At 42.5% G+C, this 21,313-nt stretch overlaps 1 protein-coding gene across 1 annotated transcript in view; it reads left to right on the top strand.

Annotated features, from left to right (window-relative positions):
• mns1 (meiosis-specific nuclear structural 1) overlaps positions 1-21,313 on the top strand; it is a 37,606-nt gene extending 16,293 nt beyond the window's left edge. The window contains exons 3-10 of the mRNA XM_069911751.1: positions 10,180-10,307; positions 11,657-11,759; positions 12,683-12,912; positions 14,078-14,294; positions 15,818-15,925; positions 16,384-16,641; positions 16,912-17,037; positions 21,019-21,313. Of these exons, the coding sequence (XP_069767852.1) occupies positions 10,180-10,307; positions 11,657-11,759; positions 12,683-12,912; positions 14,078-14,294; positions 15,818-15,925; positions 16,384-16,641; positions 16,912-17,037; positions 21,019-21,126 (1,278 nt within the window). The 3' untranslated portion in view covers positions 21,127-21,313. The remainder of the gene's footprint in view (positions 1-10,179; positions 10,308-11,656; positions 11,760-12,682; positions 12,913-14,077; positions 14,295-15,817; positions 15,926-16,383; positions 16,642-16,911; positions 17,038-21,018) is intronic.

Here is a 21,313-nt window from a genome sequence, read left to right as displayed (position 1 = left end):
GTGAAGAGGAAAATATCTTAACACATATTAAGAAAATGAAAGTAGATACAGCTTTTTTACAAGAAACTCATTTAATTGAAAAAGAACAGAAGTTAAAGAGGGACTGGGTAGGACACTTTACAGCTTCTTCATTTCATTAAAAGACAAGGGGAGTAGCTATTTTAATAGATAAGAAACTTCTGGTTAAATTACAATGTAATTATTGATCCTGCAGGGAGATATGTTATGATAAAATGTCATGATTTTTCAGAGTATTGAATATATATGCGTCAAATGAAGATGATAACAAATTTATTCAAGTGTGGCGGCACACAAAACAAGTTGCGACCCAGCTCACAAAATGGCCAGTGAATGTGGCGATCGGGGGGGGGGGGGGTGTGGGGGGGCCCACAGGGATCAACAGTGTTGTCCCGCATGACTTCCCGGACGGTGGGAACGCCAGCCAGTCGGAGCCCGGTGGTACAATGACATCACCCCTGTTGTCAGAGGCAGGGAGTGAATATAAACAGAGGTGGCAGAGCAATAAATCAGTTTTCAACCTTGACTGTGTGTGTCATTCTTACTCCACACTTTGTGTAGTGTGCACGCTACATTGGTGATTCCCACAGATCTAACTGGCAGTTGGACCCAAAGATGACGGACCAAGCAGCTCTCCACTCAGTCTTGCTCAGGCTACCAATGTTCTGGCCGTCGCAGCCAGAACAGGCCGAGGCCCAGTTCCACCTTCAACAGATCAATGCTGACAACACTCGCTACTACTATGTAGTGGGCTCGCTTGACCAGGACATGGCAGTGAGGGTCGTCGATTTCCTACAGCAGTCTCCAGAACAAAGCAAATATGGTGCCCTCAAAGAGCTACTAACTCGCACTTTCAGACTATTGTGATGCAAGCTTGCCACCCGTCTGCTGCACTTGGATGGTTTGGGGGGACAAGGCCCCATCCACCCTCATGAGCGAGATGCTTACACTTGCTGAGGGGCACAAGCCTTGCCTGCACTTTGAAAAGATATTCCTGGAGCAGATGCCCAAGGATATCCAACTCTTGCTCACCGACGAGGACTTCAGCGACCTGAAGAAAGTCACAGCCCGGCCGGATGTGCTCTGGAGAGTGAAGAAAGAAAATAGCACCTCAGTGGAACAGACCACCAAGCATCGACCCCAGGTGGCAGCAAGGCCACAGCAAATGGAAAGGCAAGTGGACTTCCCTACCCAACCATATTATTACAATCAACGATGGGGTGTGGGGACCCGTTGATGCCACCCACCCTGTGCGTTTCTGGGAAATGCCATGGGCAACAGTCGTTAATGGCTGCAGTGGTTGGCCAATGTGACAGTCTCCTCCACATGTGGGACTCAATGTCTGGAAGGCAGTTCCTCATGGACATCAGTGCCGAAGTAAGCATCCTTCCCCCCACGGCCTATGACACCAGGAATGCCAAGCCGAGCCCAGCACTGAGGGAATCGAACTTATGGTACCTGCACCATCCCTCTACGATTTGCTGTCCACCGACTTACGGACTTTTACTGTCGCGGCAGTGGCGCAACCGCTCCTGGGAGCCAATTTCCTGTGCATTCACTGCTTGCTGGTAGACTTGAAAGGGCAGCGTATGGTGCACGCAAGAACTTTCAAACGATGCCCCTGGTGGAACCCAAACTACCAGTCCCCCACCTCGACTTTGACACGTTGTCCGACGATGCCTGCACACACATCCCCACAATCATGGTGCCACAGTTCTCTGCGGAAACAAAGCACAGGGTAAGGCACCACATCCTCACTGAGGGCCCCCTGCTCCACACCAGGGTGTGCTGCTTGCCCCTCACCCCCCCAAAATAATTTCCCCTAACCAAAGAGGAATTTAAGAAAATGGAGGATTTGGGAATAGTATGGCGATCAGACAGCTTCTGGTCCTCCCCCTGCACATGGTCGCAAAGGCAGCAGGAGGGGGGAGTCTGTGTGGTGATTACTGATGCCTCATTGAGGCCACCACACCGGACAGATACCCCGTTCTCCAAATCCAAGACTTTACTGCTAACTTAAAAGGGGCATGAGTGTTTTCAAAGGTCAATTTAATAAGGGGTTATCATCAAATCCCAGTGCATTCCAATGACATAACAAAAACCACCATAATCTTAACCACCTTCGGGCTTAAGAATGCTACTCAGTCTTTTCAGCGGCTGATGGACACAGAGGGCCAGGACCTCCCATTTGCCTTCCTATATCTGGACAATATCCTTATTGCCAGCCGCAACTATTCAGAGCACATGACCCACCTCAGATAATTATTCACCCACCTGCAGGGGTTCACGCTGACCATCAACCCCACCGTGTCAGTTTGGGTGGGACACAATTGACTTCCTGGGGTACTGGGCGAAACCACTGCCTGAGAAGGTGGAGGGCATTCGGCAGTTCACAAAACCTCACTGCAGGTGTTTACCAGTATGATTAACTTCTACCATCAATTCATACTGGCAGAAGCTCAGGTCACGCTCATGGCGGGGAAAAATGAAGACATTGTCTGGGACAAGGAGGCCTCGCAGGCATTCCAGAAGGTGAAGGACATGCTAGTCAACACCACCCTTCTGGCTCATCCCAGCCCAGAGGCGCTGATCATCCTCGTGGTGGATGCCTCCAGCACAGTGATCCTTCTTTAGAAGGCACCTTCGACCACCTGAACTCAAATACAGTGCCTTTGACCAGGAGCTATTGGTGCTGTACGTGGCAGTCAGGCACTTCCAATTACTTTATGGAAGGCAGACAATTCAAGATCTTCACAGAACACAAACTGCTGACTTTCGCCTTCCACAAAGTGTCTGACCCATGGTCAGCCAGACAGCAGAGGCAACTTTCTTATGTGTCTGACTTCACCACGGATATCCAACATGTCACCGGCAAGAGCAGCATGGTGGCCGATGTACTCTCCCATTCCGTCATCGAGTTCGTCCATGCCCTATCCCAGGGCATAAACCATCAGTCCTAGCCAGGGCTCAACACGACAACCCAGAAATCCCAGCATACAGGAAAGCACTTTCTGGACTGTGGCTGGAGTATGTCATCATCGCACCTGCCAACCAGACTCTCCTCTGGACATCTCCACCGGCAAACCCTGCCTCATCATGCAGTCAGCATGGAGACAGCAGGTCTTTGATGCAGTGCACAACTTGGCACATCCGGCCATCAGAACCATGGGGAAGATGGTGGCCAGCAGGTCAGTCAGTGGGCCAAGACCTACATGCTCTGTCAGGCGTCCAAGGTGCAAACTCAAGCTAAAGCACCTCCACAGACTTTAGAGCCAGCGCAGCGTAGGTTCAGCCATGTACACATCGTGGGGACGCTACCGATTTTCCTGTTGATGGAGATGCCTCCTCACCATGCTTGACCACTCCACGAGGTGGCCAGAGGCAGTCCGGATGGCTGACACAACCATGGAGACCTGCATCAGGCACTAATGAACACCTGGGTGTCCAGTTTTGGAGTCCCAGAACATCTCACCTTCGATAGGGGAGCGCTGTTTACCCCTGGGCTCTGGGTGGCTCTGGCCAAACTAGAGAACCCAACACCACCATACTACGGCATATCTCCCGAAAGCCAACGGGTTGGTGGTGCAGCTCCACAGACATTTAAAAGCAGCCCTAATGGCCTGGCTCAAGGGGCCCAACTGGGCGGACGAACTGCCTTGGGTCCTTCTGGAGGTATGCACAGTGCCGAAAGAGTACTTTAATGCCTCCACAGTGGAAATGGTCTACAGTGTACCCTTGGTAATCCCGGGGGAGTTCTTGGCTGCCACCAAGGATCTAGAAACCCCCCCCCCCCCCGCAGTGGTACTGAAACATCTGAGGGAAAGACTGGGTACCCTAGCCTCTCCACAGCACCCGCCACACGGCGAGCCCAAATCTTGCACACCTGTGAATGTTTTTTGTGTGAAGGGGAGCACACCAGGCATTCCTCCAACAGTCATACAAGGGGCCGTACAGAGTTGTCAGGCATAATGGGTCAACGTGTGTAATGGATATTGCCAGCAAAGAGGAGACCTTCACCCTCGACCACCTGAAACCAGCCCATGTAGACATTAGCCAGCCAGTCGAGACTCAGCCCCTGTGACACAGAGGTAGGCCGCCTAAAATGGCAACTCCAATCGCCAATTCCGGGAGGGGTTGGGGGGGTTGTGTAGCAGCCTGCGAGCCAAGTCATGACCCGGCTCACAAAATGGCCACAGGGGCCAATGGGTGTCGTCCCTCGTAACCTCCTGCACAACAGGAAACAGCGGACAAGGGCAGGTACACCAGCCAGCCAGAGGTCGGTGCTACGGTGACGTCACCCCTTGTTGAGGAGAAAGAATTTCACTACTAACACCAGGGTAACGTTTCAGAAGAGTTTATTAGAGCGAGATATCTCGGAGAGCAGTCCCTGTAAACAGCCAGGGCTCAGCTCTGAACTACACAGATGCACAGCTTGAATTTATACAGTGAAGTAAACAACCTAGTTTGTAAAGTCATCAGAATGGGTTACAATGATGATAAGGAGTTGCTCACATCCCGGGAAGTGAAGGTTGTTCAAAGAACATAGTGTGGTTAAAGTATTTATTAGAAAACAAAGAAAGTTATCCAGAGATATTCTTTAGCAGACTTAAATGTTTGCTGGAGTTATTCTTTTGCAAGCGGCACCTGGGACCAGAGGACCTTGTGGTTTCCCCCTTGCTGACTCATTCCATTCTCACAAACAACTTTTAGATCATGCCTTTTAACCCTTTAAGAGTTACTCTGCCATCTACAGTATCTTTCCATTTTGCAAATTTCTTCCACACCCCTGTCGTCAAAGACGATGAGTGAATATAAAAGAGCTGGCAGGGCAATAAATCAGTCTTCAACCTTGACTCAAGGTGTGTGTGTGTGTGTGTGTGTGTGGGTCATTCTTACTCCACACTTCACGTAGTGCACACACTGCATAAGAAACCTTTTTGAATTTTGCAAATGAGAATATATTAATAGGTGGAGACTTTAATTTTTTGTTTAGATCCAATTCTAGTTTGTCAATAAGAGCTATAGTAAGGACAAAAGCGAATTTGATTACAAATAAATTGACTTTATGGGATGCATTGAAGGCCTATTTACATGGTCAAATAATAAGTTATACCTCTGAAATTAAGAAGGATTATATGAAAGGACTAGAACAATGGAGATAGAAATAACGAATTTAGAAAAAGATTTACAGAGGCGTTAGGAAAAACGACGATCTTTTATAAATAAAATACTTCAATATAATACCATACAAACATGCAGAATAGAGAAAGCAAAAATGAGAACTAAACAGAGGTATTATGAATTAGGTGAGTGTGCATTAGGTTCTTGCATGGCAATTAAAGACAGAACAAGCATCAAGAACGATTATTGCAACTAAGAATGATTCAAATTTAATTTCTTAAAACCTCGAGAAATTATTGAAAATTTTAAACAATTTTACTTAAAGTTATATCAATTGGAGTCTTTAAAAGATGATAATAAAATAGTTAATTTTTTTAATTTCAAATTAATTTACCCAAATTAAATTTGGATGATCAGACAAAGTTAGATGCTCCTTTCACACTAATAGAAGTTAGGGAGGCACTGAGTTCTTTACAAGGTAATAAGTCTTCAGGAGAGGATGATTTCTCACCTGAATTTTACAGTTCAAGGATTTATTAATTCCTTCATTTATGGAAGTATTAAAGAATATGGATGAAACACATACCTTACCGGAATCTTTTAAAACAGCAATAATAAGTGATTTCCAAAAAAGATAGAGATCCTTTAAGCCATCTTCATATAGACCTATATCCTTATTAAATGCAGATTATAAAATATTATCAAATAGGTTGACAAAATGCTTAATTAAGTTAATAAGCATGGACCAAACTGGATTTGTTTAAAAAAGAAAGTTGGCAGATAATGTGACAAAATTGATGAGTGTAATACATTTGCAACAGATAAGAAGAGATATAAGTAGCAGTGGCTTTATATGGAGAAAAAGCATTTGATAGGTTAGAATGGGATTTTTTAATTTCAAATGAGATTTTTTATTTAAAGTACTTGTAAAGTTTGGACAGGAACAAGCATTTAGAAATTGAATTAAAACCTTGTATAATGGACTAAAAGCAAATGGACGTTTCTGATTTTTTCCAATTAACTATATCGAGTAGACATGTGTGTCCATTATCACCAGCTTTATTTATTTTAGCAATAGAACCATTGGTAGAATTGATTAGGTTTGATTCAGATATTAAAGGTTTTAGAGTTGGTGGAGAGGAACATAAAATTAATTTATTTGCAGATGATATAATAATTTATTTAATGGAACCAGAAAGTTCATTACATAAATTAGATTCTAGATTAAAAGAATATGGATTAGTATCTAGCTATAAAGTAAATTGGAATAAAAGTGAGATTATGCCTCTTACTAGGAGTGATTATACACCATGTAAAAGGGATACTGTAGCGGTAGCAACGAAGGGGAAACGATAAAAGAGACTACATGCTGAAGTCAGCTTCATTTCCAATGGTTTATTTGAAAAAGCACGCACTGAGCCTTATAAGGTGGCTGTCAAGTACCGCCTCTGCGTTGGTGGTGATGTAATGATGCAGCTGAGTGCATGTGCGCGGCACCTCTGCCCAGGAGGGAAGCAAAAACCGGCGGCGCCATCTTGACGCGGCTGTTCCGCTGCTGCGGCCATGAAAAACACTGAGCCGGTTTGCCTGCGTCGCATGTGCACCACTACACAACCCCCCACCAGAACCGGCTCTAGTGTCCCATTGCCCTTGGGCACTATGAGGTCGTGCCTTTAGGCGGTTGTCCCCAGCGTTTGGGTTGTGTTGGTATGATCTGCTGCCTGAGGTTTAGGTGTGCCAGTTTCAGCCTGAATGCTGTGAACAGTTCCTCCCTACCCCCAATGTCCAGTGTGAAAGTTTTGCCTGTGTTGCACAGGACCTTGTACGGGCCTTCATAAGGTCGTTGGAGGGGGGTGGAATGTGGACCGCTGCAGATGAATACAAAGTCTGTGGTTGATAATCTTTGAGGATGGACGCAGGCCAGCATCCATGGTGTGAGGGTGGGGGGAGGGTACAAACAAAATTAACCTGCCCCGTAGGTCCTGTAACGATGCTTTCACCTCGTGCCTGAATCTTGGGACAGTGGGAAGAATTCGCCTGGCAGGGTTAGTGGGGTAAGCCAATTCCGCTGATGATGCCTGTAAATCCAACTGGGGCCATTTAAACGGACCGTGAGGGCTGGCTTCATGTGGCGGTGGAAACGCTCCATGAATCCGTTGGACTGTGGGTGATAGGCAGTGGTGTGGTGCAGCTTGATACCCAGGAGCATTGCGAGCTGTGTCCACAGTGCTGATGTAAACTGCACCCCTCTGTCGGTGGTTATGTGAGCTGATACCCCAAACATTGCGATCCAATCAGTTGATGTGTTCTTTAAAGGAATGGCCTCCAGCCATCTTCATGGTGCAGTCTATTACTGTGAAGAGGTACCGGGCGTCTCGGGAGATGGGCAGCGGGCCACGATGTTGACATGTATATGTTCGAACCGCCTCTTCAGAGGGTCGAACTGGTGGACTGGGGTCTTGACATTACGGTAGACTTTGGTTGCTTGACACTGGATGCAATTGCAAGCCACCTGCTTGTTTTCTACATGAACCTCTCTGCTACCATACTGGTTGTGGTTCCTCCATTGCTGTGGCACTACCAGGCATAGTGCGCCAGAAGAGACGTCACACAGAAGTGTATCAGGGCTGTCCAGCAGACTCTGGTGATGGCTGTGCGGAAGGCCTATGTCTGCTTATCCTCGTTTTGGGCCTGTGCCAGCTGGGAGTAGTCCAGCCCAGGGGACAAGGACTGGATGGCGGACTGGGAGAGTGTGTCGACCATGACATTGTCCTTGCCAGAGAGGTGCCGGTTGGCGGTGGTGAACTCAGGTATATGGGATAGGTGGCATTGTTGGCACGCTGACCAGGAGTCCTTGGCCATGGCGAAGGCGTGGGTGAGAGGCTTATGGTCCATAAAAACCATGAACAGCCTGCCCTCCAGGAAATACCGAAAGTGCCTGATAGCCAGGTAGAGTGCCAGGAGTTCCCTGTCGAACGCGCTGCATTTAAGTTCGGGAGTGTAGGTGGCAGCTGAAAAAGGCCAGCGTCCTCCATTGACCTTCAAAGGATTGCTCAAGGACGCCCCTGATGGATGTTGCCAATGCGTCTATGGTGAGTGCCGTGGGTACTTCCAATCTGGGGCGAACACAAGGTAGCTTTGGCCAAGAAGTTCTTCGTTGCGGTGAAAGCTGCGTCAGCCTCCTCCGTCCACGCAAGGGTTTTGCTTTTGGCTGATATGGTGAACAGTGGTCTCATGATGCGAGCCGACACCGGGATGAATTGGTTGTAGAAGTTAACCATTCCTGTGAATTCCTGGAGGCCTTAGAGGGTGTCAGGGCGGGCGAACTGGCGTATGACTTTGGGCTTTTCTGCTGATGGTGCTGCCCAGTTCGCAGTGATAGTTGGCCCAAGAACTGCATGGAGTCTTTCCCGAATTGGCACTTTGCCACGTTGACCGTAAGTCCAAACTCTGACAGGCAAGTGAAGAGACTGCGGAGATGGTCCTTGTGCTCCCCGAGGTCCTTGTTTGTGATGAGTACGTCATCCAAGTAGATGAAGACAAAGTCTCTGCCTGCCTACCGCATCCATCAAGTGCTGAAAGGTTTGCACCATGTTCTTGAGACCAAAAGGCATGCGGAGGAATTTGAAAAGACTGAATGAGGTGATAATGGCCGTCTTGCCAATGTCGACTAAGTGGTCTGGGATTTGGTGATAGCCAAAAGTCTTATATGTGTGGGACAGGGTTGCGGTCAAGTGTGGTGAAGTCATTAAGGCGGTGGTAATCCCCACAGGGCCACCAACCACCTGAGAACTTGGGGACCATGTGTAGTGGGGACACCCACGGGCTGTCGGATCTGCTGACTATACCCAACTCTTACATCTGGGAAAATTTGTTTTTGGCCAACTGCATTTTGTCTGGGGGAAGTCTCCTGGCTTTGGCGTGGAGCGGGGCTTTTGGGTCGGTATGTGGTGTCACACCTCGTGCTGTGGCATGGTGGAAGTGAATTGTGGCCTGAGGATAGCCGGGAATTCATCCAGGAATTGGCTATATTCATCCTTAGAGGCACTGACCGTGGCCATATCTGGGTTGCGGGCAATGGTAGCTTCAACTTGGATTGTTTGGAAAGTCTGGGCGTGCACTAGGCGCTTAGCTTTCACGTCCACCAGCAGGCTGTGCACCTGAAGGAAATCGGCACTGAGGAGTGATGTGTCCACCACAACTAGTGTGAAGTTCCATCAGAACCTCTCATGGCCGAGCTGTATTTGACCGTTGCGCATGTCGAAGGTTTTGATGTGGAGTTGTTTGCAGCCCGGAGCGTGGGGCCTCATAGTCGCGTTCATGTCTCCAGTGTGGTTGGTGGGATGACACTAAGTTCGGCACCCATGTCAACTGTGTTGACCACTAACCTTATCAGTGACATGCAGAAGGCTATTGATGTGGCCATTAGCAGCAGCTGGCCTGGCCGTTTTCCAGAAATGAGCAGGGTTGCCTGAATTTTTGTGCCTGTGCCCCCCAGCATTGGTGATAAAAGCACCAGTTAGTGTTTGGTTCCTCTGCTGGCTTGCTGGGGTGCGGTTGTGCCTGGATGGCGTTAGGGCACGACACCTGGTTCATGGCAGAGATTGTCTTTATCCATTAGATAATTAAGATAATTTTAGCCATTTCCTTATTTTGATTATTCAAATGCCAAGAAGATATGGTCTTGCAGGTATAATCCTGCAATTTCTCGACAAGGAAAAGAACATGATTCTAAGAATGTAATACTGAATTTGGATGTTTATTTATTTATTTTGTTCAGGAAAACATCTGCATAATACAGTAAGAATGTTGCCTGCTCATGACTGTATTGAGAAGACCAGCAAATAACTAGAAAAATATGAATAATTAAAATCCTAATTTGAGGTTAAATTACATAATGTTTTGTTTTAACTTGTTTATATTGAGTGAAAGTCATTGTAATAGAAGTTCAAAGATTATATTAACAGATTGATCTCTGGAAATGCTCTTTTGATAACCCTGTTTTACATTGATTCATTTGTACTTTATTATTCTGGATAGGCAGAAAAGAGCAAAATACTGAAAGCCAGGAAGCTGGAACAAGAGGAAAGGATAGCCAAGGAGCTGGAGAGAATAAAGCACGAGAAACTAAAAGATGAAAAATTAAGGCAGCATATCCGAGAAAACAGGCAAGATAAATAATCGTTTTTTTTCTTTTCAGATTCCTGATGAAGGATGCAGGCCCGAATCATTAACTGCCTTGTACTTCCTGTAGATGTTGTGAGATCTGCTGAGTTTCTTCAGTACTGCAGTGTATTGCAAGTTAAAGAAAGATGTCCTCTTTAGAAATGGCCTTATTACACTCTTCCATATCCCAGTTACACATTAATTACCCAGAGTGCAGGTGAATGGCAGGGGCTGGGGGAGGGGGTGGGGAAAGAGTTGATAGGCATATAAGAGGGAATGGGTAGAGATAGACAAGTAGGGGAATGGGATTGATGGACCTTCTCTGAGAGTCCACGGAGTTGATTAGTTGAATAGCCTCCCATTTAGTAAGGAGATAGGAAAAAGCCAAAAGGCAGCATGGTTAGCGTAGCGGTTAGTGCAATGCTGTTACAGCGCCAGCGATCAGGACTGGGGTATAAATCCTTCACTGTCAGTAAGAAGTTTGGTCATTCTCCCCGTGTCTGCGTGGGTTTCCTCCCACCCTTCAAAAACGTACCGGGAGTTGTAGGTCAGTTGAGTGTAATTGGGCTGAAAGGGCCTTTTTACTGCGCTGAATGTCTAAATTTAAATCCCTTTACTCCTCTCTCTGATTTTTAAAAAATTTTCAACATATAGCGTGGAAACAGGTACGGGTATTCATTATTCTCGGAAAATAAACCCTCATTCTTCTTGCTTCATATTTTTTTAATATTTTATATCGATTATAAATAAATATATATATATATTGATGAGGCCACACCTGGATTAGTGTGTATTAGTTTTGTTTTCTTTACCCGATGTAGGACATGGTAATATTAGAGGCAGTCCTAAAGAAGTTCACTGGGTAATTCCTGAGGTGAGAGGGTTGGCCAATGAAGAAAGGCTAAATAGTTTGGGCCTATAATCCTGAGAGTTTACAAGAATGAAGTATGACGTTGTTGAGGTAAGGCATGAGAGGCTAGATGTTGAGGTTGTTTTCTCAGCCAGAGTCTGAAACGAAGGGAAATGGGACATGGTTACAAAATAACAGGCTATCCACTTACAATGGAGATGTGTAGAAATTTCTTTTGGCAGACAAATGTTGATCTCTGGAATTCTTATCCATAAAGAGAAAGCTAAATCATTAAAAACAATTAAAGTGGAGGGAGATTATATGTTTAGTCAGGTGATAATAAACTTGATCTTGAATGAGCTAAGCTTTTGAAAGATTGATTAAAGCACAGTAGATGTGATCAGCCATGATCGAAAGGGGAGAAGACAGGAGGCTTTCTCCTGCTCCTCTTGTGATTATTTAACGTTGAGTTTTTCTTGCATTTCCACTTTATCAAATTAGTTTCGAGCTTCGTGAATTGGAGGCCAAGTTGAAGGCTGCCTATGTGAACAGAGAAAGAGCTGCGCAGATAGCTGAAAAGGAAGCAGATCGGTTTGAGAAGATCGTAAGTATTGCATTTAAAAGATGGATATTTACAGGTGAGTAAGAAAGACAAATCTGAAACTAGTAGTGCATGGCTGCAAGACTGTTTTTTTTATTCTCCACAGACTGATTTCAATGTATGTGGTTTGGTATTTGCTTTCATTTAACCTTCTCTACTACTGGCAGTGTAGAGCGCGTCGAAAGAATCAAAGGGTTGTTGATCCAAACCAAGGCTTTTATTAACTAGAAGACTGGAGCGTATCACATGTAGGTCGACCAGTCCAGAATGACCTGGTCTGGCGAGGAGCAACCCTTTAAGACCTGCCAGTAGGCGTGGCTACGTTCTAGGCCAATCACAGTCATCCTACATGACCATCTGTACATATACACATTGGTGATAGAATCTGTACTATCACAGGCAGTTGCCAAAAAAATAGCCTCTGATGAGCTCTTTATAATTTTTTACAGTATTAGTTCATCTTATACTACATATTCAATAAGTAAAATTCTTTTTAGCTACAGTTGTCTTAAACCTGATTTCCTTACCCTGTTAATAGCTTTCCTTTTTAATTATTGTTTCCCATCTCTGCTGCCTGACTACTTCCATTCAAGTTTGAAATATTTAACATTTTATATAGTCCTTCCTAAATATATTTTAGGTTTTGACAATACCTTTCTCATTTCTCCCTCATAACACATAGCTTGCTTGGATGAAAATTAAAAGGCTAGTAAATGCAGAATATGTCTTCATATGGATTGTATTTGATTAAATGAACGATGTAGCTTGAATGAAACCATGACTTTTTTATTTGCAAAATATAGATTGTGCACAGTTCCAAACTGATATTAGAAATATAAAGCTTTCGCTTTTTGTAGAATTGAAGTGTGATCTGCTCACAAAGAGCAGACTTCTGGGGATAAAAGATATTTGACTTTTTAAACTAGAAACAAGAGGCTGAGCTTGCTAAATTAATGAAGAAAGAACATGAAAGGGCCGCTGAAGAGGAGGCGAAGGAAGAACAAAAACGTCACGAACAATCCATAAAATACCAGAAGGAGCTTGAAAAGCAAGTTGATGAAAATGAACAAAAAAGACAGGAAGCATATGATGAATTCCTAAAAGATAAACTAAGGATAGATGAAATTGTGAGGAAGATCTATGATGAAGATCAGAGGTAAACTATTTCAAATCATGAGTTTCTAGAATCCTGTGTAATGTAAACCTGTGTTTGAGCAATTAATTACAGAAATTTAAAAATTAAATATTTTAAATTTAGTCATGGTGTACTGTAACAGGTCCGGCACACAAGCCCATGCCCCCCAAATACACCCATAATCCCCATACAATTTGGAAGGGTGGGTGGAAACTGGAACATCCGGAAAAAACCCACACAGACACAGGGAGAATGTCCAAACTCCTTACAGACAGTGCTGGATTCAAACCTGGATCGCTGGTGCTGGATTAGTTTTGCACTAACTGTTTTCCAAGATAAGCTCTAATTTAAGTGAAAAGTAGCACTAATGAGATGTCTCTGGAGTGAGATTAGTTCATTTAGTAGGAGCAATGGGATATAGTGGCCTCGGTAAAGTGTCATGAACTAATAGCAAAGCTTTACATTGCTCCTCCATATCTTTCAGATGCATTGGCCATTTCATCAAACATGCTAACTAAACAATGTCCTCACTGATGATTGGGATTCAGCTGAAGTTGGTAATTGTCAGATGTAAGCAGAAAGATCAGTCAAAACAGGAGGACCATGTGAGTGATTAGATATTGTATCTGATGTCCTTTGAATGCTGTCGCTTGACATGGCTCCTTCAGGACAGGGGGAAAACATTGATTAGAATATTCTGTCAAACTGTATTGGATAAGGTCGATCAAATGCCATCTCTGGCGTCCTTTTAGACTTTTAATTAGGCTCCAAAACTGCCACAAATAAAGACTTCAAAGTTCAGATTTATTGTCAGAGTATATGCAACCCCGTGATTCTTTTTCCTGCTGGCAAGGTAGAATTACCACTTATTGGTAGTGGTAATTCTCAATACCTACTCATTATGTATTTGTCAGTCAGCATAAAGATAGGTCATAAAATTGTCTTTCCTTCACACATCCATTTTAAAAGTAATGTGAAAGTGCTAAATGCTCATCATACAAAGGAATATTCTATAAAACAAATTATATCAGTGTGCAAACAATAAATATTAAAGATTTTTCAAATTTTCACCTTGATAGTGGATTCAAAATTTGATATTGTTGGTTTTCCTGAATTCTTGCGCTTGTGATGTCTAAAAATACTCATTGCTCTTATTATTTTATTTTAACCCATTCCTTTTGAATAGTGAAAGAGAGCTGAAGATGCAGAAGATGAGGGAAACTCAGAGGTACATTGAGGAGTTCCAGAAGAAACGAGATGAATGGAAGCAAATGGAACGGGAGAAAATGGAAGCAGAGAATAGAAAAATTCTGGAGTTTGCCAAAGCACAAAAGAGCAGAGAAGATGAACGGAGGGCCAGAGTTCGAGAACAAGATCAGCATAAAGAAATCTTGTACCAAAAGGTTGGAAACATTTATTTGTTCAGTCTGTCAGGCCTTGCACATTTTTTCAATCAACATGAAGTTACAAAACAAACAAAATCAAAGAAACATTACAGATATATACAATAATAGCAAAATCAAACTCCATGTTGAGATATAAAGAAGGAAGAATCAACACCTTATCCACAATGATCTAATTCTGTATAAATACAAAATTACACAACGTACTGATCCTTAATAGAAAAGTAGGAAACAAAAAAAAAGAAAAAGAGAAAAAACCCCTGTCCTGAGTAAACCTGTACCTCTCACTTTGTTCGTTTTAGATTGGTCACACTGTTTGAGCTACCGAAAGAAAATAGACACACACACTGAGAGCAGTTCAGTTTATACAAATGTTTATTACAAATTCAAAAGCTGATTTCAAACTACAATATGCTCGCCCTTCCCAACTATACTTATCAACGCCTGGACTGGTCCCAACTGCCGAAGCGAGGCAACGACTGCACACTTAGATTGTCGGGGCGCCGGTAGCAGCTTTTCCACCTCCCTCGACCGGGACGTTAGCTGGACTCGAAGTTCTTCTTCTTCCTGAGAGATGTTGCCACCTCTCAGAGAGTCTCAAACATCAGCAGCGGGACCATGGCTTATATTACTCAAAAGCTGCTTACCCAAGCACCTATTCCCAGCACAGTAAGAAAGATAAGCAAGCAAGCTAGCATGCCTAGGCTTCTATCAAATAACGTAATTTTCAGCTTATCACTTTGAATAGAATGGTTTATTTTGCATCAAGGCTAGGCCTCTGACAGTCTGTGACCAAAACAAGCAGGAAGATTAAATGTTCTTGGTACACAGATGTCCTTTCATCAGATAACTGCATCTCTGGCCCTTCAGTGGAATTTAGCTTATGTCTGCTGATTCTAAAAAACAAGCAGGTTCTCAGCCTTGCAGAAGGAAAGGCTGCAAAAGTAAAAAAACATAGTTTAAATCTTCCATTACACCCCCCTCCTCCAAAGGAAAAGGAAAAAAGAAAAAGAAGTGACAAAATCATCTGTTTTCCAAAAGCATTAATTACATACAGTTGAAACATTACATGATTCATCCAGAGCTTCCTTCCTCCCTTAAGGGATAAACGTCCTGACATAGACATCACTAGGAATACCGGAGACAGTGATATTGGAAACCGGAAGGGGGCATCAGTAAATGTTAACCCTCCTGTATCTTAAATACAGGTTCCATAATTTTGAAAAAACATGTTGTAACAATTTCTAAGATTGTAAGTAATCTTCTCCAGTGGGTCAGACTCGGTTGGGAATCAGATTTCCAAGTCATTTCAATGCATTTCCTGGCTACCACTAAAGCAAGTTTAACAAATTTCAATTGATATTTCGACAGCTCCATTTTAGGTCTTATTATCTGCTAATTTCCCCAATAAAAACAATTTTGGCCCCTGAGGATAGTGAATTCCGGTAATTTGCACAATATAAGTTCTTGGCTTTTAATAATTTAAGTTCTAACAAGTAACTGGCTCTTTCCTCCTTCTGTAGCTTGCTGCGGAAATTGAAAAGCAGCGTCATAACCGGGAAGAACTAGAAAATGTCCGACAAGAATTGTACCTTGAAAAAGTAGAAGAGGCTCTTAGACAACAAGAAATTGTGAGTATCAGAAAGACTTCTCACCAGTTTATCACCAAGAGTTGTATTGTTTTTTTGAACTGCACATGATTCAAAGGTGCATTAATTATTTTTGTTTTACTGAAAGATGCACATTAAATTGTGCCTGTCAACTATGTTCTCAATTCAAGTCAAGTTACCTTTATATCGTTCATACCATGCTCGCACAGTAAAGACGAGATAGCTTTTCTCCAGGAGCACGGAGTATATTTACATAAATGTAAGTTAGAATAGTAGTTAAACACAATAAAATATTAAAACATATACATTAAAAGTCCACAGTACACTATCTACATATTCCTGAGAATAGAGCTGGGAATTGATCATCTCAATTACACCATATGACATTGAAAGTTACTCTCCTTCATTGAACAGGAAAAGTCAAACAATGTCTGAAGGTAATGCAGTGAAATATAAGAGTTTAATATTTATTTTGACAGATAGAGATGGAAAAGCAAATTCGTCAACGCCTTGAGTTACAACAGACATATCAAGAACAAATGGCTTTCAAACAGAAGCGCCAAGAAGCAGAGAAGGAGGAGGAAGATGAGTTGCGGAGAAAGATGATGGCCAAACTTGCAGAGGATGATCGTATTGAACAGATGAATGCACAGAAGCGGCGAATGAAACAACTTGAACATAAGAGGGCTGTGGAGAAAATCATCGAAGATCGACGCAAACAATTTGAAGCAGACAGAGTATGTGATGAACGTGGTTTGGTTATATTTACAGTTTATTCCACTTTATTAAAATTCTTTGTAAAATTTGATATTGAATATTTTTGTTTTGGTTTTGTTTAATCAATGTTTGAATTCTATTAACAGATGCAGTGTAAATCTATCTGTAACATTGGTCAAAACGTAATTAACTTTTTTGAGTTGCATACTGCTTCTAGTCGGTTGAAAGCAAGAATCTTTGTTTCTGCATAAATGACTTCCATTGAATTCTAATGAACATCTTTTAAATAGAAACAAGAACTTGAAACCCATCTGGATGAAGAGAAGAAGGAGGCAGCTCTCAAGGCTATAATTGAGGAAGAAAGGCAGAAACTTCTCAAACAGCATGCCAGTAAGCTCCTTGGTTACCTTCCAAAGGTATGTCATCAGACTAAGAAACTGATTTGAAACATTTCAAGGATTTTGTTGTTTGGGAAATATTGCTTAGTATAGTTATGAACAGAGCATGGCAGTGAAACTTAAAGCATCGTTTAATTCTGAAATTTTCTGAGAGACCTGGAACTCCTCAGGACCTGCGTAAGATGAGTTGTAAAGATTAATCCTGGTATCGCTAGAATGTTGGCAGGTAATGGGAAACTCAAGCATTTATGTCTGCATGCTGCTCAGAACAAATGTAACACAATTGACCTTGATGTAGATGTCTTCAATTGCAGATATTGTTTTCTATTTCCACCATACACCAGCATGATGAAACAATAGGCAGCCCGTTTGTCCTTATGTGCCCATGGTTTTCTGTTTCTAAAGTTCAAAGTTCAGATTTATTGTCAGAGTACAAACATAGCATCCCATAAACCCCTGAGATTCTTTTTTCTGCAGACCAGGGAGATTTTCTACTTATTCTATTGTACTCAATAAAAATATATGTATACAAAAGAGAGAAATTTAACAGTGATGTAAAATCAGGTCAGTTTGTAATGGAAAGGAATGCATGTCCTGGCCTTTTACTACATCTTGATTTTTTTTTAAACAAAGATTTAAAATTCCTCCTTAAAGAAATCGAATACAAACTCCAATTTCATTAGAATATTGAGTTGAAGATACACATCTACAGTTTTTGTCAGTTACTGTAAAGGCCGGGGCAATGCTAATGGAAACTCTTTGCTTGCCTTCATGGCAGGCAAAGGTTGAAGTATAGAATGTATATTACATTTTTGGTTTTATTACATGACAATAAAAAAGAACCTTGAACCTTAAAGCAGCTTACAGTGAGGACGAGATGCACCTAGTTACTCTGGAGCTTCTAGATAGTGGCTACGTGGAGAACTTGAGGACCTGTGGAGTTCATCAGAGTGAATTCTGAAAGGTGAAACCATTTGTGAAAATGCTTTGTCAAACTTCTGTGAAGTGTGTTAAAGAAAAACTTAAAACCTGGATTCTTTGAACAATGCTGATGTAAATTCTCAGATGATGAATCAGTAAAAGAGGGTCAAAACAAAGCATGTTGACAATGAATGAGTGTGGGAGAATACAGCTGTTTCTGATAGATGTACAAGATGGGATTACAATTACTCGGTTGATGGGATTCAATCCAGGGGACACGTCCATGTGAAAGTTGTAACTAATGGGTAGATCTCTTCACCCTTCCCACTTATCAGATCTAGTAGACAAGGATGCCCGTTGTCTCCGGCTGTCTTTGTGCTGGCAATGAAACCTCTGGCGGAGCACGTTCATCAAGATCCAGACATTAAAGGTTATAGAGTGGGCCAGGAGGAGCACAAAATTAACATTCTCTGATGACGAACTGATTTATCTGAAAAACTCTGTGACTTCTCTGACTTGACTGCATATGATACTGGAGGACTATGGGAAACATTCTGGGTACAAGATGAATTGGGAAAAGAGTGAGGTGATGTCACTCACCGAGGGTAATTATAGTCAATTTAAAGAAAATAGTAATTTAAAGTGGCCGCAGGAGGGGATCAAATACCTAGGAGTTAATATTAACTTGAATACAAGTTAAACTACGTCCCCTTGCTGGAGAGAGTCAAGGAGGACCTAAAGAGGTGGATGCCCCTGCCCATAACATTGGTGGGCAGGGTTAACTGCATCAAAATGAACATGTTGCCAAGATTCCAGTATCTTTTTCAAACATTGCCTGTGCCTTTGCCCCAGGGTTTCTTTAAACAGCTGCTACATAAGGTTAGAAGGTTTCACTTGAGTGGTAAGGTGGCAAGGGTCTCTATGGAAAATTTAACATGAGACTACAGTCTAGGTGGATTGAGAATGCCAGACTTCAAAACATATTATTAGGCAACTCAGTTGAGATACATCGCCTCTCTCTTTCAGGGAGGAGGTGTACCATCCTGGGCACAAATTGATCTGCACGGTGGGGGGGAGAAGATAGCAGAGGATTTCATTTACAAATGGGTTGCCAAATTGGTGTCGGGGAAGAAGGGCAGCTGGACCAAAATTAACCAGTATCTGAACACTAAAGTGGAGCTGTCACCCAAATACGCCCCTAACTCCTAATAAATTAATACCATTAACAGTAGATAACAAGATCTTTGACACCTGGTGCTGTAGTGGCATCAGGTGCATAGAGGACTGTTACAAGTAGGAGCAATTAATGTCGTTTGAGCAAATAAAAAATAAATAAGCTTTGCCAAATCAGACATTCCACTGCTATCTTCAAATAAGGTCTTTTCAACAGGACATATTGGGTCCAAGTATGGCCTTGCAGTAACATAGAGGCCTTGATGTGAAGGGGGAGCAGTAAGAAATTTATTTTGGCAAATGTATTACCTGTTCCAGTTGGAGAAACCCAAACCGAGCCTTCATAGGTCGAGAGAAAGATGGGAGTCGGACTTGGGCATTGCAATTGATGAGAGATGCTGGTCCGACTTGTGCCAGGAAAGCATTATCATGGTCCAATATAACTTTTTGCACCAGCTGTATCTAACACCACAGAAAATAAACAGGTCAAAACCGGAACTCTCAGACCAATGCTTCAGATATGGTGTTGCGACTAAGACGTTCGTGCACGCAACTGGTCATGTACCAAGGTTAGGGTTAGATCTAGGGAGGTCCTGGAAAATATTATAGGCAAGCAATTCCCACAGGATCCAGAGTTGATTTTGCTGGGAAATATAATGGACATAAGGCTTACAATGAAGGTGTCCAAATTTCAAATCCATTTTGTGTTAATCGAATTGGCAGTGGCCAGGAATGCATTGAGGTAACTTGGAAGTCTTAGTATTGAACGAAGCAACAAGGAAATGCAGAGCTGCATTACCCTGGAGAAAATAACATATCCTTTCATAAAATCTGGCACCCATATTTGCACCACATAGCCGCATGGCAGTGATTGGTTTCCCCCGTTCCTTGCTGCGGCTTCCTCTCCCTCACACTGATCCAGATAAAGGAAAGTCAGGAATGAATATCGGCCCGGAGGCCTCCCACTGTGCTGCAACAATCCCTGCCCCTTATTTATTGTTTATTTTCCATGTTAAAGTTTTGTTGCTGTTGGTTGAAGTTTGAATGAGTAGTCTCGTTTTATGTGTGGGAGGAGGGGGATTGGTAGAGACACAGGCTTGTATCTATATTCATTAAGAAAATGAATATATGTATATTTGAATGTGAACTGCCATTGTTGGTATGACACTACATGGCTGACACTATATGGCTGTACACCCTTGTGTGAAAATATAAATAAAATATTCACAAAAAAAGGAAGGAGGTATCGGTACCACAAGACTCGCGCCACCAGGTTCAGGACCAGCTGCCACCCCTCCACCATCAGACTCCTCAACGACAAACTCAATCTGGGACTCATTTGAGGACTCTTTGTTTGTACATTATTTATTATTGAATATGTATTTTATGTCTTACACTGTTTCTATTTCTTTCTTTGTTTTACATTTCTTTTATTTATGTACTTATCTTGAGCACAGTTTTTTTGTATTATTGATGAATAGAAATTATGCCTGCAGGAAAAAGAATCTCAGGGTTGTATGTGATGTCATGTATGTACTCTGACAATAAATTTGAACTTAGATTTCTTACTGAATAATAGCTTCAAGTATTTTTTCAACTATGGATGTTAACCTACCTGTCTTTTGCCTACCTTTTTTAAACAGCCATGTGACATTTGCTACCTTCCAATCCACTAGGACCTACTTAGTGTCCAGAGTATTTTAGTATACTACCACAAATGCATCTGGTATTACGTCCATCATGTCTTTCCCTGGGTTGTATTCTATTAGGACTTGTGGACATCTTCCTTTCAGCCCACTAGTTTGCATTACTTATTTAGTGATAGCTGTTTATTGTATAAATATTCTTTGTTTTGTGTGTGTTAATCTGCTGGTTAAATTAATTGGTTTGGTTTGACTTTGATAGGGTATATTTAAAGATGAACAAGAACTTGATCTGTTTGACGATGCCTTCAAAGAGAACTTCAAGAAAGGAAATGCTAACCTCGCTTCCGAAGAAGGGTGGGATTGTTAGACCTGAACTTGTTATATTTTATATAATCATACAATAACATTGATTTGGCTGTACAGACCAGCTTGCAGTAGCACTTGGACATTATATTCATCCCCTTTTAATTACAGCATTGAAAATATACCTGATATGAATGTTGAATGAATATTTCATAAATATTAGAAATAAAGTTTATTTACAGAAGAAACAA

The sequence above is a fragment of the Narcine bancroftii genome, chromosome 14, assembly GCF_036971445.1.
Source record: "Narcine bancroftii isolate sNarBan1 chromosome 14, sNarBan1.hap1, whole genome shotgun sequence".
NCBI lineage: Eukaryota > Metazoa > Chordata > Chondrichthyes > Torpediniformes > Narcinidae > Narcine > Narcine bancroftii.
This window is presented reverse-complemented; position numbering and strand designations above follow the sequence as displayed.